Genomic DNA, 27,672 nt, shown 5'->3' with positions numbered 1-27,672 from the left:
GCTGTGAACTGGGGTGCCTGCTCCCGTGCCCCACTATGATGCCATCACTGGCTCCAGCACACACAGACCAACTTTTGCCATGAGTATACATTTTGCATCAGATATGATACTGTTATATTGACTACATTGCCCCACCCACTCTTACCTCCCCAGCTACTTTCTTATTGTGCCAGGGCTGACGTGAAGAGGACATAATATTGTTATTTGGGAATCCTTTATTTTCTATTTCATACGACCATCGGTGGATTATTGAGATGGGTGATGCTGCCGGTTCTAGATGGTAAAAACTAAGAATAAATTGCCATCACTTTAAAGTTAACAGTAGTAGCAGAACCCCACACCCCTTTGACACCTAAAATTACCCTAGTAGGCACTTTATCCAACCTTCATAAATATAGCTTTTTGAAAAGTCAGTTGTAACTCCATTTAAAGTGAAATTTAGCTCTTTTATGCACACCAGGTTTGGAAACACTGACAGGATGTCTGTAGGAGGCTTATGAGGGTATTATTTTATTTGTTCTCTTGGGAATATAAAAACTTCTGATGGCATTAAAAAATATATGAAAGAAGGCAGATTGAAGATGTAATTGACAGGCGGAAGAACCAAAACTTCCATTTGATTAACCATAACTTGAAGTTGATTCCGCATCGGGAATATGTGGGATTCTGAACATTCTTATTCTTCATATTTTTCAAATATCATGTCTAGCTTAATAATCAACATAAAAAAATGCTTCCACTTCCAACATGAGGAGAAATTAAAACTCTCATATACTCTCTCTTTTTTAGTAGCAGTGTCCATTCAGATGCACAACTAATGCGAAACTGTTACTCTTCCCCTTAAATAGTTGCCACCTCAGTGGGTGTTCCTTTCTGAGTATCCCTTCATCACAGTCATCTAAGTATTTATCCTCATCATCACAGTTAGGCTAAAGAGGCAGAAAAGCAATGTAAAATATGAAAAAAAAATACTGTGGTTAACTAGATCAAGTGGGTGATAAAATAATTCTTCCATTGTGGGCATCATCTTTATTTAATGATTGAGAAGTACAGTTTTGATTGATTGATTTTGCTTATTTTACTTCACGTTTGCGTCATTTTGGCTACCACGAAGATGGGTATGAGTGACAATATGATGAAGGGACACTCACAATGGATGCCCATGCTGGGATTCAAACCCGGGACCACTGGCTGCATAGTTTTGAACTTATCACCAACTGTCAAGAAAACAGGTTTCTTCAGAATATTTCATAGTAACCACTCTCCACATTTTGTCCTGTGAAGTGAAAGTACCATGGCCACTCTGAGCCCCTGCCATTATCAGCACAACTTGCAAAAAAAAAAAAATCGTAGCTCGAGAACTAATTGTTGCAGAGATATGATTCTTTTTTCTCAGAACGACAGTTTTAGAAGACTTGAAATTAATACATTGCACCTCCCAATAATGAAGTTAAAGGAAGACGAAAATTGACATTTAAAAAAAAAATGGTATTTGGCATGCCTCTGTGGCCAAGGATCAAAGTGAACTAAAAAATGTACCATGTACCAGTGGTACATTCCTACAACTATGAAAAGTTGCATTGAAAATAGGCTGATACTTTTTTGGGAAAAAATAATAATGTACAAGAGTGGCAGGATTGTCAACTTACAGGAAAAAACATCAGGAATTTTGCTTCTAGCATAGGCCCTATGAATGCTGGATGGACCAAATTTGAAGGGAATCACGACAAATAAAAAAACTTGGGAGAACACCTAATGCCAGCCCCCAATTTATTTAAAAAAGCAAATTATGCAATATTTTCCAAGTCGTAATTTTCAGGAAATTCTGAAAATTGAGCCTTTGCACATTGTGTCACACATTGTTAAAGGGTCTTTTCCTCATTTCAACAAAAGGGGGTGGCAGAAGAGTTGTAGCACATTTCATAAGATCTATTTCACAATACTCAGAGGGAAAACAAAGACATTTTCAATTTGCGCTTGTTAATAATAGTAACAATGGATATATTGTTTTGTAATTCAAGTATTCATACCTCCATATGTATACAAATGAACAAAAAAATGCCAAACTGAAGTAGCATGTGTAGTTTTCATGAGATGGCATGTTAATTATTGCCACATGGTGCTGGTAAGACAGTTAATTACATCCAGTTGTCCAGAGGAACTTTACAAGTGGCAGGAAGACATATGAGGCGTTGCAGATATTAGGGGCAAACTCGCAAAATCCAAGTTGTGGAAATCAAGAGTTTTCCAAATATCTGTCATATTCTAAAGCATGTGCACTGTCCTATTCTAAAGCAAATTCCAGAGTACTACAGGTGAGGCAGACTCCTGTCAGATTTGCATGGTTTCCTACAGTCTTCAATGTATATGATACAACACTAAAAATTATCAACCTTCGTCATGTTCACCTTTAATATCCACAATGCCTCATATTCCTACTTGTCTGATAAAGGTTAAGTCCAATTTATTCACAGATAGGTTAGTCAGGACTGGGCCTACAGTTTAAAAGGGAATCTGAACTAATATGTGCCTCCACTGGGTATCAAACCCAGAATTCCTTGATTACATGGTGATGAGATTACCACTACATCATCAGGGAAGCCCTGTGTTGAAACCTAAGTGCTGACAGTTTTCTATATCTACAGAATGTAACTCATTCTTGATAAATTCCTTTTCTTAAGGTGGATTACGCAAATACCATTAAGTTAGGGATTCCATGTCCAAGAAAATCTTCCTTGTGTTTCAACATATGTAAGAGTACTGGTTAAAACTCTCACCATTGAAAAAAAACAACTCATTCTTTCCCCATTAATCTGCCCCTTTTCCCTTGTCTGCAACATAAATAAGTTATGAAACTGTGGTCTCTCTGATTGGTAATAATTTAATAATAATTTACATGCTGAAGAATCTATTGATAGAAATTAATAAATACCCAGAAACTAGAGTAATTCAGAAGTATTATCTTATTTAATCTTTTTTTTCTTGCATGCAATCATACCATGGCAAAATGTTGATCAATACAGGGGAACCTCAATTTTACATTTCAGGGGGACCAAAGTGAAACAACTTAAAATGCAGGAAAAAGTAAAATCTAGGAAAATTTTATAGCATTTTGTTCTATTGGGATATTGAAATGAAAATTGAATTTATAATGCAGAAAAATGTAAAACCATGGAACATAAAATCGGGGTTCTACTGTACTAATTTATATTACAGAGTTGTTAAATTGCATTGAAAACTTAGCACAACTTACAATTACCAGTGTAAGATTAACAATTAATTATAAATGAATCAATAATTAATTACATGAGTGTAACTAGTAGAAATATAGACCATCTTAGACTCCATAAGAAGTGAGGGGATAAATTTCTTACTTTTGGCAACCAATACTACACAATGATTTTTTTTTTCCTTGGAAAAAAACTGCATTTTACAGAACCAGGGTACAAGAATTATACAATTAGAGTCATTAAAGGAAACAACAAAATGAGAATTTTTATGTCAGATTAGTAAAATTAACAGCAATTTTACCAATAAACCAATATGCTTACATTGGTTGGTAACAATCAATTCATATTTAGTGCTCTTGCGACTTACTCACGTTGAATAAGTTAGTATACAATAAAATGTAGATACTTAAAGGTACTTACAATAGTGAGTATTGATTTTAACGAAAACTACGTTTCAGGATTCCACTGATCCCTTCATCAGGTTATCAAACTATGCCAGTGTAACTAAACTACACCTTGGCCACGTCAGATATGACAAGGACTTAGGAATTTATGGTGAGGCTGGGTAGAAAAGAATAAAAAGGAACATTTGGTCATCTGACCCCACATATGTAAAACTGCCATGTTCCCAACTGTAAAACACTGATCTAAAAAGCCATTTGAGCACAAGGATTAACACACAAACACATTAAAAGTCCCACTTAGATGCGCACGTTGGTGAGTTGTGCAACGAACTGGCGTGGTGGCCTCTCGGGAGTGGCTATTTCATTAGCTATGGAAAAGATGAACATGCAGCATCATACTTGTAATAGACATGTTTTAAGACTGCTGACTTGGTTATTCAAATGGAGTAACAGCTTTGTCTGCATTTTAACATTGTTCTGCTCATGAGTGACAAAGCATATTTCCATGTGTCTGGTTGTATAGATAAGCAAAACATCTGCTATTGGTTGGACAGCAATCTACAACAACTTCATGAGTGTCCCCTTCATTGTGAAGGTGTTACAGCATTGTGAGCTGTAGAAAACTTTGATGTGATATACCCATGCTTCTTTGAAAAGGGCAAACATGCAGTAACAGTTGTTTTTTGTTGCAAAACTTTATTTTGCCAGAAATAAACAGACATGAAATTAATACACAAGATATATGGTTTCAATCTTCAATGGAGGATATCCAAGAAATGTTTTCTGGTCACGTTATTTTCCAGCACAGTGACTTGCCATGGTCTGCTTGTTTGCCAGAATTTTCTGTTTGTGTTTATTTACTTTAGAGAAAATTGTTCATCAATGAACTACACAGACTAGATGAATTGAAAATTGCTATACATCACAAAATTACAGCAATACCTCAAGATATGGTGTGATGTGCAATGCAGTGCTTCCAAGTTAGGTTAGAATAACGTGTACCAAAATTTGGAGTGCATTCAGACGTCATTTTCAAGACTTAATGAAAGTTACTTACATGTTAGCAAATGTGGATGAACCAAATAAAATATATTAATGTGCAACAATCGTCTCCAAGGTATTTGTTTGGAAACTGACAGGTTTCCATGCTGGACCCTGTACTACAGTGGAACCTTGATTTTGAATATTTCAGGGAACCAAGCTAAAGAACTTAAAATGCGGGAAGATGTAAAACCGAGGAAAATTTCTTAATGTTTTGTTATGTTGGGACCACCAAGATTGAATGTTTAATGCAGGAAAATGTAAAATCAGGGTTTCACATACTTATGTACAGTGTATACTCAGATTATTTGCAGATAATGTTTTAGCATGCTCCAATGTCATTTGGCTCATAGTCCAGTTCATGACTAGCCAATCTGCATATATCACCAAAATTAAATAATTCCAATTACAGAACTTGAAATAAATAAAAAAAAATATTTTGGGACAGTATTTCTCATGAGGAATAAGAGAGACTTTTCACAATCAACTAAAAGCAATTTTGAAAAGTTTCTTTTGAGACATCCTGTTAAATAATACATATAAATTTTATTCAACTACATGCAATATACTTGGGTGTTCAATTTCAAAATAAATAATAATCTGAAAAAGTTCTTACCATCTGAGCACGTGGAGTTCCCATGAGCACCTGAAGGTCCAGGAACCTGCAATTTCCATCCAAAACTGAGTATCTTTTGAAACTTCCAAAAAATAAACATGAAAGAACGCCAAAGAGGTTTAGACAATTGTGATATATACCTGGGAGATATACTTGTGATATTTCTTGTTACTTTGCTCGTGATATTTCTTGTTACTTTGTTCAAAATAATTGAACAAATACCAGTGTTTCCTTTTACAATATCACTGGTGTTAGTGTCTGGCTGAGTAAAATTAAAACCTTTAGATGTAGAGCTCTTGTCTGAAACCTAGAGGAGAAAAATGTACACAGTATTAATATAACTGAAAGGTAAAACATTAGATCCTGATTGTCAAATCCAATACATATGGCATAAGCAAATTTGAGAAAAATCAAAAAGAGGGAAACTGTGTTAATATTAATTCATTTAGTTAAGAATGGGCTCATACACTCTTTATTAGAAACGTGAATTTTAACAAAATTAGTACTAATTAAGAAACAATTTTCTTTCATAGTGTATGATTATATTTTTCAAGTTTTCAACATATTCACACAATTACAAAATTCATTGTTTTTCATTATTTATTAACACTGGCCTGATCCATACAATAATTTTTTGCTAGACTCAAGTCTCAAAATGTGAACATAGCAGTAGCCAGGATTTAAACAAAGGATAAATGACATTCAACTAAAAATCAGGAATGTCATTTTATATTAATAAGGCACCTGAACAGCATCTAAAAATAAACCAACTTCCCAATTACTTTCTCAGAAATATTTTTAAATATGTATCTTTTATTTTCATGAAAAGTTACATAGGATTTTTAAAATACACTATCATTGCAATAACACTACATGAAAGATAAAATGTTTTTCAAAAATAACATTAGCTATTTTTAACCTGTGGCATAACAGTCCATGAGGGCCAGTGCCTACCTACTAACTGCGATCATTCAACCAGTTACGGAGTGACATGTGGTCAGCATGGTAAACCCCCTGTCATTCTTGTAGGCTATCTATGACCAGGTTACTACTCATTCATAGCTCCCCAATTTTCTGAAGATGGAGGGTGGATTCCAGTCCCATACATAGGCTGAAATCACAGGAAAAGTTGTTACACTTCTCCCGGGAGACTCAAACCTGCACACGTCCCATAGCTAGAGCCCAAAGCTTGCACCTTAGACCGTGCCTCGTTGCAGGACAATTAGCTTTTTTAATTAACAAAAATCTTAACTCTACACTGACTAAAGCATTTTAATCTACCCCCCCCCCCAAAAAAAAAACACGCACACACACTGCAACTCCATAATTAATCCATTTATTCTCAGTTTATTAACAGGAATTACATCTGTTCAGAATGTCTTTGGTTATTAACATTTAAAATAGGGATGGACCATTATGAAATTCTTGCTGATGTCAAAAGTTATGGATATAAAATTGCAAAAAATTCATGAAGACCCATGACAAGGTGATGTTAATGTTGGACTAAGGTCAAGACTATTTTTAGAAATATTGAACAACTACATTTATTTTTAATTATGCTGATAAACAGATACACCAATTTGCCTATATCAACCAATACCAATAGTACAGCACCTAAAATATATTTAGTGTGGAAAGCAATATTTTCAGATTGTCTACTTTGGAAAATACCTGTTTGGACACCTCTGCCAGTGAGAATAATATGAACACAACAATATGTATACATGTACAAATGTATGAGCCACATTCAAATTAGAAAATCAATAAATGTATCTGGTAACAAGCAACAATTAATAGCCATTAATAATTTCATCAATTATCAGTATTTGATATAATCAGTTATAATTAAATAGAAACACAAAAAATCCGATAATGAACAAGATTTAGATGAGTGATTTGCATGCATTATTAATTCTTATGTTTGGCGTTCTCCATATTAAATTAACCCTTAAATGCCGAGGATGTTTTCAGCAGGAAGTATAAAATTGCACAGGTTTTAAATATATTATATTTCAGTAACTACAAATACTATAGTTACATATTCTAGATCGTTATTTTCAGTATAGTTTAGACTATAGGCCTACAGTTGAAAAAATTCCAATTTTCATTTATCAAATAAAAGAGGAGGAAGAAAATAAAATATCTTTATTCTTTCTTTTTATGAAATTTGCCAGGACCCCCACATAGACAATGCCAGAACGTGAAGCTTCAAAACAGTACCTGCACAGCGCCTGATGTGTTTTCCATTCTTGTGTAAGGATTGTGCACTTGCTGCTGATACTTTTGGAGGAAAAAAATATGTTCTAATGTAAAAGCCATGCTTTTTTTCGGTGGGAAATTTAAAATTCTGCAAGGTTATCAATGAAAATTTATGTCTTGGTAACTACGAATGCTAGAGTTACAAATTTTAGCACTTTTTCTTCAGTACGGTCTAGGCTATGGTAAAAAAAAAAATATATATTTATCAAATAGAAGGAAACAATTTAACGATCTTATTATTATTATTTTTACATAATTTGAAGTCCATTGCATCCCCATGTAAGCAACACCAGGATATAAAGGTTCAAAACATTACCTCGCACTAGCTGCTGACACTTTTGGAGAAAAAGATATTCTAATGTAAATTTCCCAGTGGGAAATCTAAAATTACCTCAAGTTTTTTTTAAAAAAAAAATTATTATGTATCAGAAACTATGTATGGTAGAGTTACTAATTATACCTCGTTTTTCAGTACAGGCTAGGCTATAAGCATATGGTCGGAAAAAGAAAAAAAAAATCATTTATCAAATAGAAGTCTTTTTTTTTCTGTTAAAAAAAATTTGAACTTCATTGGGCCCCCACATAGGCAACACTGTGATGTGAGGTTTCGGAATAGTACCTACATATTGCCTGATGTTTGTTCCATTCTCATGGCAAGAATTGCATGCTTCATGCTGATAATTTCAGAGAAAATAAATGTTCTAATGTAAAACCAGTGGTTTTTTGGCAGGAATCCCCCCCTCGAATTATGGCCAGAATCCATAATAGGATGCCTCAAAGCTTGTGTAGGACTCAAAACATACATCTCCAAACATTACCCGAGTGACAGTATGTTATAAAATAAAATTAAAAAATGACAAATGTGTCACATCTTGGTGTTAGCAAACTTGCCTAAATGTGACATGTGCCTCATCTCAGCATTTAAGGGTTAAGTAAATATAAAGGTAAATCAATTGAAAATGAAGTTAAATCTTGTTAATTTTTGCACAAAAATTTGGATATAAAAAAAAAAACAACCATATAATTGACCCAATGATTAACCTGTACCTGTACCTGTAGCAACTGATTAAAAGAACAACATAATATAAAAAAAAATCTAACATTGAATCATTTAGTTGCAAAATTGAATGATTACCTGAATATGAAGGTAAATCAGCTGGAAATTAAATCATATTAAAACAAAACCTTGACCAGATATATACAGGGTGTCTACCTACAAAAACAAAATTCCCTGACATTTCCAGGTTTTCCAGACAAAAAAACAAAAACTTTTCAGACCAAATCATTAGGGCAATTACTGTACATGAACATGTCTGAAAGAAGGTCACTATATTTCAGCTAAATGCACACTTAGAATTCCACTCAACCAAGTATTGAAATATTTACTTGTAAATGTAATAACGAGAAGGGAGACTCAACAGTAATTGACTGTTGGATACAGTATGGGAAGCAAGTACCAGGGGGTGAGTATGTATGTTGTACTTGCCATGTATTGAGCAATGAATAACAAAGAATATTTTTTCTATTAAAATATAATAAATTGTTGCATAAGACACAATTATAGTACAATTTAGAATGTATGGTTCCCAATAACTATTTACCAAACACCAAAAATAGCAACAGAATGTGATAAATTCCAATAGTCACCTATTGTAGTAGATTTCTACATGAATATAGTTCAAATTTTACTGTAACTACTGGTAATACTCAGTACATCAAACTAAAGGATAGTTTGTCAACAACAAGTGTTAAATTTCTTGCTTGTCCTTTCTTACTTTGTTCAAAAACCTACTTTTAGTGCACTACTACAAAAACATCAACTTTTACCAGAAACACAGTAAATTTCCCTGACATTTTCAGGATTTCCAGACTGGTAAACACCCTGTATATATAAAACACAATCATAACATTTACTCTACAATTGGTTGGTGACTATTATCTATAAAAACTAAACTACTGATTGAAAAAATAAACACATATAAGTTCCTACTATTATTAATGCACACTACATTAATACATTCATTTCTTACTAAGCATGTTGTAAAGCCATAAATGGAACAACTGGGGAAAAGCATCAGTGAATAGTAAAATTGTCACACTATTGCAGCATTCTATTGTGATAAGATATTAACCAAGTACAAATAGCTGCAAACAATGTATTATTTCTTTGGTAAGAAATGTGGTCAATTTCTCTGGAGACGTTTCTTCTTGACATTTGAAAATAAGTTCAAATGAAAATGACTTAGAACTCTCACCAAATGGAAGTTGTTCCATCAATACAAGATCAGAACACTTTAAAACAAGGGACCAGAGCAACTTAGAATTATTTAGAATGCACAACGCACAAATTTCAGCCATGTGCCTGCTCATCAACTCTTTCACATGGAAAAACCAGATGCAGGTAATATGGAATTCGTGAATAGACAAGACAAGCATTTTTGGAGTTACCCATTACATTCACCAGCAAATATTTTCTTTTGGTTTCTAGGATTGGAAAATTTGAATGTGTATTATATCTGAGTAAATATGGTGCTTCCTTTTAATTCAAGTTGTGTTAAAGGAACCCAGAACCACTTGAATCAGAGGCAATAGCACTAAAAATCAGGTTATTTGGAATCCCATGCACAAATAATGTTAGTATTATTTGTGCATGGGATTTGGTTAAATATCAAAATAATGCTTTCGTGTCTTTGTTTCAGTACTTGGTGTATTCTCAAAGATGAAAGACAGAGAAAAGAAGAAATTAGGTTTATATTAAAAACACTACAATGAACTTATGGATTCCCATCACACTCACCAAGAAAACCTGTGCTAGTGATGAAAACTACTGTGAAAAAATGCACCATCCAAATATAAAATTAATTCCAGGACTGAGCCAATACAGATCCTTATCAACAGTGTAAAAGAATAATAATAATTCAAATTGATCATTAAAAACACTGTAATTTATATATTGACTGCGGGCACACAATAATAAAACTGAAAGGTAAAATCACAAACAAAATATAGTGATTTCTTTACGAAGAAGATATTTTGTTTATTGCAAAAATATATGTTTTAATATAAAATATGGGTAAGATAATACAATGGCCTAACCCTTCTGTCTTGCTGATATGAATTCTAGGCTGCTGAAATGTAAAAGTAACAGCATTAATATTAAAGAAAATAGTATTGGATCAGCCCTTGTCCTACAAAATTAATGAAGCGCACAAACAGTTTAAGTTTAGACTGTTAAGGATTGCTCCCACTGCTGAACCCAAGCCACACTGTTGTAGACAATTGAAGACTTAAATGACAAAAACAGGCAAAGTTCATTTTCATGTCCAGACTAGAAACTCAAAAGAATGCTGCACATCGATAAAGCAACCTAAATTGACAGTGTAATCCCTTTCATGAAGGAAATTGTAATTATGATGGTCTGGCATCAAAGTAATTTATTTCACATATGTTATCAGGCATGTCTCGTGTGTACTAGACATTAGTTGTTGCATCTGTTTCCATCAAGTATTAAGCAAGTCATAAAATTATCTTAAACACTACTGAACTTTAACGATTATTGCAATCAAGTCTTCAACTCCAATAAAACAAATGTAAAAAATGAAGGTTTCCCTTTATCTACATGTGGACCCAGGGTGGCCACTCGAAGACCATCATAAAATTCAAGTATAATTCCTGCTTTTCAAGGAGAACTTTCCAAAAATTCAAGGTTACAAGTAGATGTTTTCTCTACTTCAACCTCTCTACTTCTCTCACCCCCCCCCCCAAATATATTAACAGTATAAAGCGCCTGTGTGATTCCAATGCACCAAAAATTCTAATTTAATTCAATTAAATGGTGTATCATGAACTATTTAAAATATTCAATATAAGGTGCGGAGTTTACATACTCACATACTCAGACTCAAAAAACATCTACAAACACAAGTTTCAAACTAAAATTTACCTAATCAACTTCAAGATATCTTATCTTGCAATAATCTTCTGTCTGTCAGATAGATTGTTCTGCAAAAGACACTAACCAAGTAAACAGATTGAGAGAATTCTGTTCATTTTCCACGCAGCTTCCTTTTTCCTTCCTCAATAAAAATAAAAGCTAAATGGCGAAAAACTTGCCTCAGGGCACTTGTAAATGTAAGAATTCATTTGGATTAATAAAAGTTGCACTTTTTCACGTCTACGGAGATAAATTCACATCGAATTCACGCATAATTCCCGGAGCCAATAATTCACACATAATTCCCGGTGAGTAGCTACCCTGGGACCTCACCAATGCAATTAGTCTGCTTTCTTCTATAAACAGTCTGTTTTCTATTTGCAGGTGCATATGCATACTACATGCCTCAAATTACTATTGCAGCACTTCTAGTATGATGCAACCCAGATTTAACATATTCTTGCATTACATGTGTAAATGTTATGGTTCCATACAACATAGAACATTCATTAAAAAAAAGGAGACATGACTGCTGAAGGTGTTTTTCTGTACTTCTACATCTTCGATCCAAACCTGACAATACTGCAGGTCTCTAACATCCACACCGACCTTTATTTCTACTGCTGCTGATGCAGTTTGTGACCACAAAAATTTGTTTTTCTAGTGTTTGGTAAGTGTTCACTGATGACTCAGGTTGTATCATCAGTGGTAGAAGAAAAGGCGGAAACAGAAGTTGGAGACCTGCAGCTTTGCCACATTTCGATTGAAAGTGTAGAAGTACAGAAAAGACACTGTTCTTTCACCAGGCACCACGAAAATTGTGTGCGGTGGACTGAGGTGTGGGGCACGGGGAGGGTTGGAGATGTGTTTGGTTGGGGATGTTTCTGGTTTCAGGATCACTGTGGAGAATTGGGAGGAGGGAGCATAGGGTGTGCCTGATTGTGTTGAAGTGGGGGTGATATTGGATAACAAGTACAGCATGGCTGGTAGGGAGTTCACAGCATGACAATGTCATTGCTAAAATGAAGCTAGAGGAGAGTTTTAGAGGTTGGGTCTCAAGGTACTCTTGTTTGAATCTGCCCATGAGATGGGACTATTCTTGTGCACACGCCTAGGTGGGTTAGGAAATTAGTGCTGGGATTGTGGATTTTGGTCTGCTGTAGGCCAAAGTGAACAAAAAATGTATTGTGTGGCAGTGGTATAATCCTACAACATGCATTTTGTTTATACACTTTCTGAAGTCTGAATTATTATGAGAGTTATGCAAATCATGGTAAATTGATTAATTCTGCTGTAAATATTTAAGAAGCAAAAAATGGACTCCTTCATGAATTCTCCTTAATACTCTGATAACTACATAATGTGCTATTAGAAGGGAAATGTTTATTTTGTGTAATAAGTCATCATCATCATCCCTCGCTGTTTCCTGCCTCTGGCTAGGTTGGCATAGAAGTCAAGCCTCTCCATTTTTTCCTGGTCTTCAACCACTTCTCTCTTTCCATGGTGTTCCAATATTGTCCTCTTCTCCTAACACACTCCACTATCTGCTCTTTCTACCGACATCTTGGTCTCCCCCTTGGCCTTATTCCCACTCCTTGTGCATGGTAAACTCTGAATGGTAGTCTTTCTGCATCCATCCTCTTCATGTGTCCGAACCATCTCATCTGTGCCTGATTTATCCTGTCCTGAAGCTTCACCACCCCCACTGTCTGTCGGATCTCCTCATTCCTAATTCTATCCCTTCTTGTCTTCCAAAATATACTCCTTAAAAATTTCATCTCCACTACCTGCATCTTTCTTTTGTCTCTCTGTCATTCTCCAAGTCTCTGCTCCATATGTAATTATTGGCACATAGTATGTGTTGTATATTACCTTCTTGCATTTCATAGATACGTCTTTGTTCCATATTAATCTTTGAATGCTTTGATATAGTCCACCACCCATTTGTCCTCTTCTGTTTACCTCCTTATCTATTCTTCCACTTCTCTCAATTATGCTTCCTAGATATTTGAAGCTCTCCACTACCATCAACTCTTCTGTGTCCATCTTTATTCTTGGTACATTTCTGGCTCTGTATCTTGTTGTTATTAGCACCTCGCTCTTTTCTGCACTGAATTTCATTCCTGCTCTTCTGATTTCCTCATTCCAACTATCAAGCTGTCTACTACTTCTTCCATGTTTCCCCATATTACTAAGTCATCAGCAAACAACAGGGCCTTCATCTCTTCCTCTCCTATCTTCTTCCCCACCTATTCGTTAATTGCATCCATTGTAATTATGAAGAGCAGTGGGGAAAGAGAACTTCCCTGTTTTAGTCCATTACTTATACTTCTTCCCAACGGTGTCTTCACACAGCTCTGGTTGGCCTTGTATGTGCACTGCACTCTACACACTATTTCTTCCTAGACTCCTCTCTCTCTCAGAGCCTTCCAAATCTTTGTTCTGTCCATGCTATTGTATGCCTTTTCTATATCTAGGAATACCATAATCAAATCATTTCCATACTCGTAGTGCCTTTCCTGCATTTGCCTTATGATGAATATCAGATCTACTGTTGATCTGCCTCTTCTAAATCCATGCTGTTCCCCTCTCATGTTCAGCTCTGTTACTTCCCTTACTCTTTTCTCTAATATTTTCTCATACACCTTTGCTGAGTGGCATATAAGTGTTATTCCTCTGTACTTTTTACAGTCCTTCTGTCACCGTTCTTGAATATGGGAACTATTGTCCAATCTCTTGCCACACTGTTTTCAACACACTGCACACCAATCACTCCTGCTCCTAGTATCATTTCCACTGGCACTTCATCTACTCCAGGTGCTCTACCTCTCTTCAGAGCTTCCTCAACTTCTTTCCATGTGAGATTCACTTTTTCTTTCCTGTTTTCTTCTTCCTTCACTTTCTCATGTTAATTTCCATTTCTCACGTTCAGCAATTTCTCGAAATGATTTCTCCACATTCTCCTTATTTCTTCATCCTCTTCTACAATGTTTCCCCTTTCATCCCTTAGCTTACAACTGTCTCCTCTTTCTCTTCTCCTTTGTCTCACTAATCCATACTTTCTTGTTCCCATCTAAATCTTCTTCTAGCATTTTGATCCATTCTTCCATCCACTTTCTTCTTTCCTCCTTTACTACTGTTCTTGCCTCTTTCTTCTTTTCCACGTACTCTTTTCGTGCATTTTGTGATTTTAACTTTAAACCATTTTCTAAATGCATCATTTTTGTTTTTTCATTGTGCCCTAGTTCTTTCATTCCACCATGGTGTTTCTTTCTTCTTTCTTTTCTTGCTTGTCCTTCCACATACCTTTTTGGCTGCCTCTACTAATTCTGTTTTAAATCTTGTCCAATCTGTTTCTACTCCTTTGGGTTCATCTCTTGGCACTTTTGTTTGCAATATTTCTTGATATTTCTCTCATAATCTTATCCTTCTCTCTTGTTCATCCCCCCTATATTTTATTTTCCATCTCCTCACATCCTATACTAGTAGCCTACGTTCACTAACTTCTCACTGGGTATTACTAGAGGCACATAATTTTGGAGTTTAATTCACATTTTGAAGTTCATTTCGCATTATTTCGTGATAAAACATGGTAGCAAAATGCATCTCTCACGTTTCAAAAACATGAAAAATTAACACTACAATGTGTGTTTTGACATTTCGTTTTTTCGTCAAAAACGAAATATGCATGCCCCTAGGTATTACTTTAATGTTGTTCATTATCTTCTTTACTTCCTTGTTTACTAATATATAATCTATTACAGGCTTTTGTTCATTATTACAACTGTATCTTGTAATCTTATGGCTGTCCTATTTCTTTTTAAACCAGTTATTACCTACTAACAGTCCATTTCTCTTAGAAAAGTCCAGTAGCCTCCTTCCCTCCTCATTCCTCTGTTCCCATCCATCCATCTGCTCCAAGTACTTCTGTATACACTTTCCTGTCTCTTCCCACTTGTGCATTAAATCACCCATCACAATTTGCCATCCCTTTTCTAAGTGTGCTTCCAAGTCTTCTTCAAATTCTTCTTTCTCCTCCCTTGTACATCCTGTTTGTGGGGCATACACTTGAATTATTTCTATTACTTTCCCCCTTACATTCATTTTTAGTTTCATAATTCTGTCATTTACCCTTTCTACTTCCTCACTTATTCCACTTTTGACTACAAATCCAACCCCACTTCATCTGCCCTCTTCAGTTCCTGCCCAGTACAGTTTATAGTCTTTCCTCAATTTTATTTCTCCTCCTCCTTTCCATTTCATTTTGCTTATTCCAAAGATGTCGATCCCTCTTCTCTCCATTAGATCCACAATTTCTTCAGTCCTTCCTATCAGTGTTCCAATATTCAATGTCCATATTCGTAGCCTGTGTCGTCTCCAATTTCCAGTCTGGCTTGCTTCTTACTTATGTCGAATTGTCTACGTCTTTGTCTGTCGGCTAATCATGCCTGTCACAGCCTACACCTGTGGGTTCTCAGTTACACCCTTGTTTTCTGTCAGGGTTCCAAGTCCCTTAGACTTTCTGGATCCCTCCAGGCCCACAAGGCAGTGGGGGGGGCAAACACTTTTATGGCGGTGTTTATTTGCCATGACACAAGGCTTTCTCCACACCCTGACAGCCTTGCTGCCTCGGTCCGGTACTGCTTATTTGGGTTTCCCCTTATTCGCAGCTCCCCCTCATATCTGACGGAGGTTTCACTATCCGCCACCTGTGACCCATCCAGTAGCTGAGGCTAGCACTGCAATAAGTATAGTTTTAAAATCAAATTTAGGTTGTATCTAAATATATCTGTTTGGTGGTTACGCAGAGATAGGTAATTTACTCTGATAAGCTTACTTTTCATTTTTCCGTGCAAATTTTCTTCGTGATCGATTTTGCCACCCATCTGGTGGCTTCGACAGGTGTGTACTGTCTTGGAAAATTTGCGTGCAAAACTGAAAAGTAAACTTATCAAGAGTAAATGAAATTTAGGGTTACCTTCACAGTTTTAACACTGAAATGCCATTTTATATACCACTTTGATCCCAAAATGTGACCAGTTTTTGCATTGAAATCTTGATCTTTTATTCACCATAAACTTGTTGGTTGGTTGGTTGATTTAGTGTTTTAAGTCCACTTTATGCACAGTAAGGCTAATCGGGACTGGACCTACAGTTTAAAGTGGAATCCGAACCACTATGTGCCTCCACCGGGTATCAAACCCGGGACCCCTTCATTACAAGGCGACGATGCTACCACTGCACCATCGGGGAGGCCACCATAAACATGTGGCCCTAAATATACCAATGTACATTGAAAATATGTAGATACTTCTTAGAGAGATAAAATCGTAACAATGCAGCGTAAGAAAAGCAGCGTAGACACCTTACGGAATAGATTTCCAGAAACCCACTCCTAGCATCAGCACTATTAGACAGTCTATGCACCAAATTTGCAGGTAGCTAAAAAAAAAAAAGAACTCTTCAAGGAAATGCAATCCCAGTCCCCAAATTTTGAGGAAAAAAACCCTGAAAATATGCAACTAATTTTCAAAAATTGTAATTTTTGGGCAATTTTGAAAATTGGAGGTCTGTTCTCAGCATCTAATTGTCACAAGTTGTGAACAATCTTTTCTTTGTCATTATTGCATGTAAAAGTAAAACACATCAGTAAGAAACTGTGGATGAAAGGCAAAACCTCATTCATGTTACATTTTAAATAACATTGAATAATTTTTCTTGGAAAACATTTTCAAAATGTCCTTGTTAAAAATAGTAACAATATATCTATTGCTTTGCCATTCCAGTATGTCACACATTCATATGTACCATATATAAATGAACAAAAAAAAAAAAAAGAGAACTGAAACATCATCTGCAGTTTTCAAGAAATGACATGCTAATTGATGATGCCATGTGGTGTTGGTTACATTTGAAACCAACCATTCACTAAAGGTTAAAGGATCACTAATTCCAAAGGGCTGAATGCTCTACAATTAGAAATTATTCACTAAAATATTGAAAAACAAAAAAAAACAATGATATTCAAAAAATAAAACCTCTATTTCAGGGTATTTGCATAATTCTGCTATTCACTTCACTTGCCAAAAGCAATACTTAAACAATCATGCAAGCACAAGTTGCAAGGAAACAGGTATTTTGGCCTAAATTCACTAAATTCTACAAAGCAATTCACACAAATTCAATCACACACAACACATTAATGCATGCACTGATAATCTTCAGAAAGAAGCTGCACACCATAAAGCATTGTTCTAAATGTACATCATGCACTACACTATATGCCAGTATCACAGAGTTTCAATAGCTTCCTATTAGAAACACGAAAGAGCTGCTTCTTTGTTCCTACACTGGCTGGATATACACTGTGTAGAAAAAAATATGTTATGCATTAAAACAACACACTCAGCGCTAAGACAGTTCATCAAGAAAATACACATGCAACTTACCATTGGAACCACTTCTCTTCCTATGATGATAAAGATGGTAACAAGGACAGATAAAAGAAGATAAAAACACAACACCTTTAAAAAGACAATAGATATTGATAAGATTTGAAAAAAAAAATATATGTTGCAGTTATTTGTATAATTCTCCACTGTAGATGGTTAAATTTCTATGATGCTTTATTTTCAACTTACTTGCCAATTTCATGTGCATAAACTAGTAAAGGTGTACATAATTTCGCAGATTTTTAATTGTCATACCTTGTAATTTCAATTTATGGTAAGTCACGTATTAAAACCTTATGGTACTATATTTTCTGAGCCTTTATTTAACCCAAATTTCAAAAAGGAAAAAGAAAAGACTTTATTATTTTAAGTATGGGATGTAGTTTAACCTTACTTTGCAATGTCAGAAATTAGGTGACACGTATTACCTCATATTGACCAAAACGAGTTGAATCTAAAAGTTGAGATTTTTACTGTGAGTTAGGTTCATGAAGGGCTTCCTATGTGCCAAATTTCAGAATTTTTTAAGGGGACCCATCTGAGATATTTAACCCCGAAAACTGTCAAAATTCAATGAACGGCCATGTTTGAGCCCATGCAGTAAAAAAGGGGTTCATTTCTAGGCACTGATATTTTATTTACAGACACCCTGCAGGTAGGTCTACGCATGAAAAAAAAATCAAGCCTTAGACTAAACCCCTTCATTAAAAAATCGAGCTTAAAAATGCAATTTTTTTAACTATTGTTATCCCATTTTCCACCATAATTTTCGTACTTACGATGCAATTTCAAGCAAAACATACCTGAATATCATAGGAAGTATACTTTATTAGCTACAAAATGAATTTTGTTTCAGGTCTCTAGCTTTAATGGTTCTTGAGATATTAAGGTTTGTGTATACTGCTACATGAGCAAAAAAGCCATGCGCCATATTGGAAAAATGGCTGCCCCAGGAGAACTAAAGACAATATTTTTATTTGAACATTGGTTTTGATATGTAGAAACATTTACAAACCTATGTACTAAAAATGATTTTTTTCTAAAATGGTCATGCAACCGCCATTGGATGGTTTGGTATGGAATGACCCTATACTTAAATCTGTTTATCTATTAGATGTTAGGGAAATATATTCATGACAAAATGCATTTATTGTATAAAAACAAAGAGAAGTCCTCATGCCCATTACATTTGATCTGTGCATGTTATCATGCATTTCTAGTACCATACCACATAATTGAATGACAAATTGTGTTTTATGCAATACGAACCATAAGTATGTCATACACATTAATTTTCTTACACACTTATGCTGGATGTTTCTGTGTTTTTATTTTTGATCCCTAACCTCCCCCCCCCCTAAATAAACTGAGTATGCAAATGTATTGTTATGCTGGTAGTAGTAGTAATTTCATGAAAAAAACTGACAATGATACCTTGTACTGTATTCTCTTTCTTATATCATTCCTCTACCTCTCAGATTAATGATGATTTTATGTTAGATAAGGAAACATTCATGCCTTCCCAGTGTTTCAGAAACTTAACATTTGCAACATAAGACAATGTAAACTGGAAGACAATATTTTGCATCAAATATAAGGAAATGTCATACAGAAAAATACGTTGTATAACATGAATTAAATCAGATAACAGCCCAGAAAAATACCTACTTAAAAAGTGAAATATGGCATGTTAGTTTTGCTTACTGTGAAATCAAGAATGACAATTGACTTTTTTTTCTCAAAATGACAGGCTCACAAAGAAAGGGGATAAAGATATGATTTCCAGAACTTTCCCCTCCCTCCATTCTACATTTGGACAGACAAAGTTTAACCAAAGTCCGTTGACCTGCTTGCCACCACTTTGAAAGGCCTATCCTTAAGGCACGGTTTTGGCAGACTGAATCAGTTGTAAAATTCCGATATCGTAGGGATGAAAGATCTATGTAGAAATGTTACTATCTTTCTGCTTGAGAAAGTAAATTGTGTTTCTGTGTTCCTTTATTGACACTTTATTAGCATTTTTTTTTAATTATTTCATTTTTGTGATTACTATATTAGTGTCTGAGTGCAATGTGCCATAAGCACACATTGAAACTACCTCAAGACCAAAAAAAAATAAAAAAAATGATACTGCCCATCATACATTTCTGTCCGATGAGAAGTTCCCAATTAGCTGAAAATGCACACTGCACACATAGTGGGTCATACTCGCATATGGAGAGAATGTATAATGCGCACTTTCTTTCCAAAATGTTTGCCCCCAAAAACTGTGGTGCGTATTATGCATGGAATAATTCAAACAGCCAACATTAAAACAACGCATGTTTTCACTATGTCACTGCGTATAACACATACAGTCAACTCTCGATTCTACGATCCCGGATATAATGACCCTTTTCCTGGGAACCGTGAAAAATTTGGAAAAAAGTTGAAAAATTGAAGGAAACCGGCTGAAATATATGTTTTTGCACTTGTCTTATTCGCACTCATTCCCTTCACGAGCACTCTACCACTCGCAAGTGGGTCTGATCTAAAAATAGACACCACTACACCAAGCTTGAGTGATATCCAATAGCACTTGACCTCTACCCCCAAGTGTGCCAATGTTACCCTGCACCTGACGGCCACTACTCAACATGCTAGACTTGTTTTGCCATTCTGATTTCACTTGCTTGTGGATATATGAGAAGATCCAATGTGATTGGATGTTATTTTAAATCAACCTTGACTTGTTTCCTTGTCCTAAGAGCTGCTGACAACTGGAGGGGGGGGGGGGGGAGCAGCCCAAAATGACTGTGCTGGACGTGCAGTCTTTGTCTATGTATATGGCAGGTCAAGCTCTTTCATCGATAAATACACCACTTTGAGAAATTTAGAGATAAAATCGCAGGAATGTTCCAAAATAAAGATGTGTTGTGCCTGGAAGTCTGGACCATCTGTCCAGCTCTGACCTACATTTCAGCAGGTCCCCGTGAGTGAGCAACTCTTGGCCTTGTAGCAGACAACTTCTGGTAACCGCTTTCATTCAAAACATGTTCTTTGTTCCCTGTAACACTTCATAAAAACCTACAACTAAGAAAGGCATTTCTTGAACCTGAATTGTACTGCACATTATATGCGAGATATAATTGTTTGTCGCTTTTCCCCATCAAAAATCATGGTGTGCATTATACACACACAAACATTATACATGTGTAAATACGGAAGTTAGGTTCCATCTTCATCGATTAAGGAATGGATATCTCATTAGTTTTAGGAAATAACCATAGCTACAAACTGTTTGTAAAAAAATTTGATATTTGGTGCATAATTTAGTTGTAAGTTACCAACATTGTCATCATGATAATTGCAGAAAATTTTAAGGTTTTCAGCTGAAATTCATACAGCTACTAGATTTGTCCCTATGACTGATCCAGTATTGTGTTTGAGTGAAATCAGTCAAAATGTTTCACGATGGCAGACGAAAAATCGACTATTCCAATGTTGCACACAATGTACTAATCCATATTTTCAAACCTCTGTCCAAACCACATTTTCGAAGACAAGAGAAACGAAAATTCTAATTGTCTTGGAGTATCATTCATAAAACTTTGTAACACAGTGCATAGTTTACTAGGGTTGCGGTGTTGAAATGGAGACAACTGTGACATCTCTAACTGCAATACATTTAGATGTTTTAAGCTGGAATTTATACAGACACTAAATGATATCATATTGAATTTCAGTGAAATCAGCCAACTTTCATGATGGTATACTAAATCTACAAAACTTCGGAAAATATGCATGTACTTGGCAATGATGATGTGCAGCACAAATATTTCTGGTTTTCTCAGCACAAACTGTGGTTAAGGTTGTGCTTTTCCTTGCATATAACCGTTCTGTGCACATTTATATATTCTAAGTTAGTTGTACTGCAATACTCTTTAATATATGTTTTTCCTCTTAAAAACAAGAGCATTGCATGCTTTACAAAGGTGGAAATAAAGACACTCTGAAGAAATTTTATCTTAATAACATCAGAGAAATCCTGCCATGGTTGTAAACACGAGGGCTGGAAAAAGGACTATTATGTGGCCTTCAAGAGTGGGAGGAAAGCATGGTCGATGGACCTTGGTACTGTCTACTTAATTACTATTGGGAAGAAAGCATGGTCAACGGACCTTGGTACTGTCTACTTAATGACAATCATCTGTACAGATAAAAGGCTGTATTTTCCAACAGATAGCAAAGACTACACCTTCCCTTAAACTGTTTCATTTTTTAAGAAAACAGAGCAATGGCTATTTCAATTAATAAATGAAAAATTACCTGTAGAGGTAAAAACTCTAGAGTAACATTGGATAAATCTGGCGAGATCTTTGTACTTGACTGAACTAGAGGATGACTTAAGACATCATCCACAGTTGGACGATCCTCTGGTTTTGGTTCCATCATCCAACAAATAATACGATGCAATTCTTCTGAAATGCCTGTGAAGATATAAATCAAATATCAATAACAGATATATAACAGCAAATTTTCAAAACTGGACAAATCATGTACAAGGATTACAATTACAACTGCGAAAAGTCACATCTGTAAATAACTTATGTAAAATTCCTTTGTAAGTAAAATATTTTAAGTAAATATTAGAATATTTGAACTCATAAAAATGTATCAATCTTTATATCATTCCTCATTCAATAATGCAGTGATGTATACTCTGTCCTGGGTATCTCTGGAGCAGGTAAACAAAAGCAAGTGTCTGTGCAAGTAGTGACTCCACAGGACTCGACTAATGAATGCATGACAGGATATCGTGGAGGAGAAAGAGCGACTGCCGTTACCAGGCTTTCCAGCAGCATGTAGTGCTCTTCACTCTGCCCACTCACTCCCTCCCCCTTCTTGCCCAACCTATCTCCAGAGATGCCGGAGACAAAGTAAAGCTATCTTTTTTATGACCTGAAACAGAACTTCATAAAGTAAATACACTGGAACCCCGATTTTACATTTTCCTGCATTATACAGGGTTAGTCAAAAGGCTCAGACCACCTTTTATAAAATGAAAGGGAGTGTAGATTGCAGCAATTGCTCATGGTAGTAATATGTTACGCCTAGGGGGAAACTTTTTGGTGCATGTTATGACAACGTCCACCATCTTGGATCCAACTTCATTTCTTTAAATGGGAAGGGGGGCATGTGGGGGTATGGTTTTGAGTTAGAATTTCACCAGGAATTCAGTGGTGAAGTCAGATTTATGATAAGCATCCTTTAATGATAAGGAAGTAATGGGCATATGAAAGTGATAATTACGTATCATTTGCAGTTGCTGAACCATACCATTGACCAAGGCCACACAAATCCAGATCATAAAGCTGAGGGGGAGGGGGGCAGAAGTGCCCATGCTGTAGCTCATGATTTCAATGAACAGAACCCTCAACGGAACACAGTGTCACACGTTACAGTGTCCCAATTGCTGACCAGGTTCGAAGAGAGCAGTACAGTACAGGACAGGCCACGATCTGGTAGGGCCAGAACTGCCACTGAAGAAGGAACAGCTACGGCCATTTGCCAAGTCTCTGCAGCGCAGCACACCTCGAATGTCTGTGCAATGTGGTGTCAGCCAGAGTTCCATCTGCAGGGTGTTAACCCTTAAACGACCGCCCATCACCTATAGGTGACTGCCGGTATTTACGCCAACGACCAACTGCCACCTATAGGTGACAAGATGCTTTTGCGTGTAGTATCAGACTTCTTGGACATACTGAGACTCTGATTATGTTTGGATTAGGGATGGCCAAACGGATCCGGATCCGAACCGGATCCAAAAGTTCCGGATCTGGATCCGGGTCTGAAAGTTTCGGATCTGGATCCTGATCCAAAAGTTCCGGATCTGGATCCGGAACTATCTCAATCCTATTATATTATTACCACACCTTAAAAGGTATTATGATCTTCAATTACAAAGAAATTTTTCATTAGTTAGTCCTACAAGAATTTTTTTTTCAAGTGTTGTTCGTAAAATACTTTGCTACGCATCGGCTAACACACTCGTGCACAAAAATAATCTTACTTGCTTAACATAAAATGTCAGAGGTGATTTTGTAAATGCCATTGAAACGAATATGTATTCATTCGAATGTATTGGAAATGAAAACACACATAAATGTGAGACGTTCCATTCCAGGATGAAACCTTTAGCACACATAAGAAGATAGAAATGTTATACAAAAATTATACAATTGTTCTACAGTTACAGCTTTACAAATTAAAATAAAACATTATAATATATGCAGTGTTATATAATTACAAAGTGTAAGACTAACAAGGGAGGTTATGGAAATCGGAGGGGGAGACTTAGACCTCCCTTGTAAAGTGTATTAATTAATTACAAATCGTGCACGCGCGCACACACACCATATATATATGTGTATTAGCAGGTAACAATATGGTATAAGCACATTCTTACTTTCCAAAGAAGCGCATGTGGGATGGCAAAACTGATCCGGATCCGGATCCCAAAGTTTTGGATCTGGATCCGAATATTCTGGATCCAGATCCAAAAATTCTGGATCCGGATCAAAAAATTCTGGATCCGGATCAAAAAATTCTGGATCCGGATCGGAAAGTTCTGGATCTGGATCCGGCCATCCCTAGTTTGGATATACATGTTTTGAGTTCTGCATGAGGTATGTGATGAACAATGAGCAAGGTTTAATATCATTTCTGTTATATGGGGGGAGGGGTCAGCCCTCTGAAAATCCCGTTCTATTTTTTTTTTCCCACTATTTTCTCATTTCTGGGGTATGCATAGGCTCTTCTAGCAAGGAAATGAACACACTAAAATAATCTTCCGGCTTCCCTTTTCACATGTCAGTGGTAATGGGCTGGCAGCCAAGTCGCGTGCAGGGGGTTCAAAGATGTTGAGAGGAGTCATGTCGCTGGAAATTTTACGATGCTTTTGTTCATTTCCAAACAGGCGTCAGCATGTCAAAAGGGTGTTTTCCAGTCTCTCCTCAGCCATGTTATGCAATTTTTGGCTTCAATGACGTGTTTATCCAGCCCACGGGAGGATTTGATTGATTGATTTAGTTTATTTTACTTCGAGTTTTGTGCCTTTTGGCTAATTTGTGAAGATGGGTATGAGTGATGAAATGATGAAATTGATGAATGGACATTCACAAACAACCAAGCCCGAGCGGGATTCGAACCCGGGACCCTTGGCATCGCAGCCTCCGGGAGGAGAAAGTAGGGGGAGAGGGGCTGGTGGCAGTCTTTTCAGGAAGGCTTTTTGAAGGGCGAATTCGTTGTCTTTGCAGGGTTACAAGTGGTTGTGTGTACTTTTGCAGTGGCGGACTGTTTGTGGGGTCTTGTGTCGGCTTTTTATATAGATCAGTGGCGGAGTGCTGTGCAGGTTTTCCATTTCTTTCCCCTCCAACATGAGTACATGTGTGTAAGATGGCAAGAAGACCTGGTTTGTACTAAACAAAACGAGCTATAATTTGTAACTCCAGTGTTCTTAGTTCCGAGTTAAAAAGAATTAATGTACGTGTGCCGAATTTCAAATTTCCCGCTGAAAAAAAAACTGGTGCTTCGCATTGGAAAATATTTTTTTTTTCTCAGAAAGTATCTTGAATATTTGCATGATTTTTTGGACGGTAATGTCAAACATATCAGGCAATGTGCCAGTACAATTTTGAACATTCATGTCCCGGCGCTGCCAAATGGGGGGGGGGCCCCCGCGATTTTCAAATTTGGTAAAAAATTCCATTTTTCTTTCTTCCTTCTTCTTCTAACCGATGTGTCATAGGCTTATAGCCCCATGTGTACTGAATAAAACGAGCTATAATTTGTAACTCTGGCATTCTTAGTTCCAGAGATATAAAAATGTATGTAAAAGCATGCAGAAATTTAAAACTCCCGCTGAAAATGCCTTGGTTGTTCGTGTGTTTTCCGGCAAAACTCACTTTATCATGTAAGGGTTAAAGATGGTTAAGTGGCACCTGTACAAGCTGCAGCTGCAGCACCATCTCTCTGAGAATGACCCGGATAGGAGAATGTAATTTTGTGAATGGGCTGTGGAGCAAATTTGCCAGGACCCACACTTGACACTGCATATTCTGCATTCTGATGAAGCAAATTTTTATGTGAATGGGGAAGTGAATAAACAGAACATGCGGTATTGGTCCTCCGAGAACCCATTGTGGAGACAACCGAGCAATATGACTGGTGCTGGAAAGGTTATGGTGTGGGCTGGGATCTGGGGGACACGTATTATTGGCCCATTCTTCATTCATGAAAATTTAAATGCAGAGGGCTACTTGCAATTGTTACAAGAACACATTTTTCAGTCAGTTTTGACGAAGGATGGCAGCTTCCTCTCATATTTTCAGCAGGATGAGGCACCACCTCATTATGGGCGACAGGTATGTCACTATCTGTACCTCCAGTTCCCTGGTCGATGGATTAGTCGTCATGGGCCAGTGGAATGGCCTCCCCGATCACCAGATTTGCCCCACTCAATTTTTACCTGTGGGGTCATTTGAAGTCAATCGTGTATGCCAAAAAGATTCGGGATGTTGGTCACTTGGAGCAACGGATACTGGATGCCTGTGCACAAATCACACCTGAGATATTGCTCCATGTCCACATAGCATGGGAGAACCGTCTCAACATGTGCATAGCACAAGAAGGACAGCATATTGAACACATTGTGTAACTTTCAAATGACCATAACTTCCTTATCATTCAAGTTTTCATAATCTGACTTCACCACTGAATTCCTGGTGAAATTCTAGCCCAAAACGATACCCCACATGTCCCCCTTCCCATTTAAAGACATTTAAAGAAATAAAGATGGATCCAAGATGGCAGACGTTGTCATGACATGCACCAAAAAGTTTCCCCCTAGGTCTTAACATATTACTACCATGACCAATTGCTGAAATCTACACTCCCTTTCATTTTATAAGGAGTGGTCAGGGACTTTGAGTCAATCTTCATGGTCCCTAGGGTAAAATGCTACAATATTTTCCTGGATTTTACAGTTTCATGTATTTTAAGTTCTTTCACCTTGGCCCCCTGAAAAACGTAAAATCAAGGTTCCACTGTATCTAAATATGCTGTTTCTTTTTCATAGAAAAACATATTGCAGTCACATGGTGACACACTGATAAACGATCTGAATGAGCCATTTAGGTTTATCATGGAACATTTGCAATTTTACATCCAATTGGTAGAATATTGGTTATGGGTAAATTTTATATCAAAACTTTATTTACTTTAAGCTGCAATGGGTACATTTTGCAATATCTTAATTGACAGTCACCATAAATGTAGAACTCCACAATTCATCCTTACACAACATTTGAGTGCCAATTTGTAGATTGGTCTCTTCAGCAGGTGGAAGATTACATTCTCACGCACTGTGACCATTTGGTTTAAGGCATCAGGCTACAGGACATGTGCTGGTTCAGTCTCCTTGGGGAAGCATAACAACTTTTCTTCTGAGATTTCAGCCAGTGTATGGGACTGGTAGCCACCCACCATTGTGAGGAAATTGGGGAGTTAGGAATGAGTAGCGTAACCTGGTCATGGAAACTTACAACAACCGAGGGTTAATTTGCTGATCCCGTAATTCGTTTGATGATCGCCCACCTCTGCTGAGGCCAGCAGTTGGTAGGTAGGCTCTGGCCCTCAAAGGCTTGTTGCACCATGGATAGAGGCAGATATTTTTGGTAAATGAAAAAGCAAAATT

The 27,672-nt window shown here is 36.5% G+C and overlaps 1 protein-coding gene across 2 annotated transcripts in view; it reads right to left on the bottom strand.

Annotated features, from left to right (window-relative positions):
• Window positions 1-27,672, bottom strand: part of LOC145984156 (membrane-associated tyrosine- and threonine-specific cdc2-inhibitory kinase-like) — a 107,391-nt gene that overhangs the window by 19,382 nt on the left and 60,337 nt on the right. Inside the window, exons 7-9 of one of the 2 annotated variants that reach the window (XM_083117635.1) lie at window positions 22,245-22,405; window positions 17,934-18,008; window positions 5,292-5,337 (exon numbers count right to left, since the gene is read on the bottom strand). In XM_083117635.1, the coding sequence (XP_082973761.1) occupies window positions 5,292-5,337; window positions 17,934-18,008; window positions 22,245-22,405 (282 nt within the window). The remainder of the gene's footprint in view (window positions 1-5,291; window positions 5,338-17,933; window positions 18,009-22,244; window positions 22,406-27,672) is intronic. The other variant, XM_083117636.1, reaches the window with a different exon arrangement.

The sequence above is a fragment of the Lepisma saccharinum genome, chromosome 2, assembly GCF_977018435.1.
Source record: "Lepisma saccharinum chromosome 2, izLepSacc3.1, whole genome shotgun sequence".
Classification (NCBI taxonomy): Eukaryota; Metazoa; Arthropoda; class Insecta; order Zygentoma; family Lepismatidae; genus Lepisma; species Lepisma saccharinum.
This window is presented reverse-complemented; position numbering and strand designations above follow the sequence as displayed.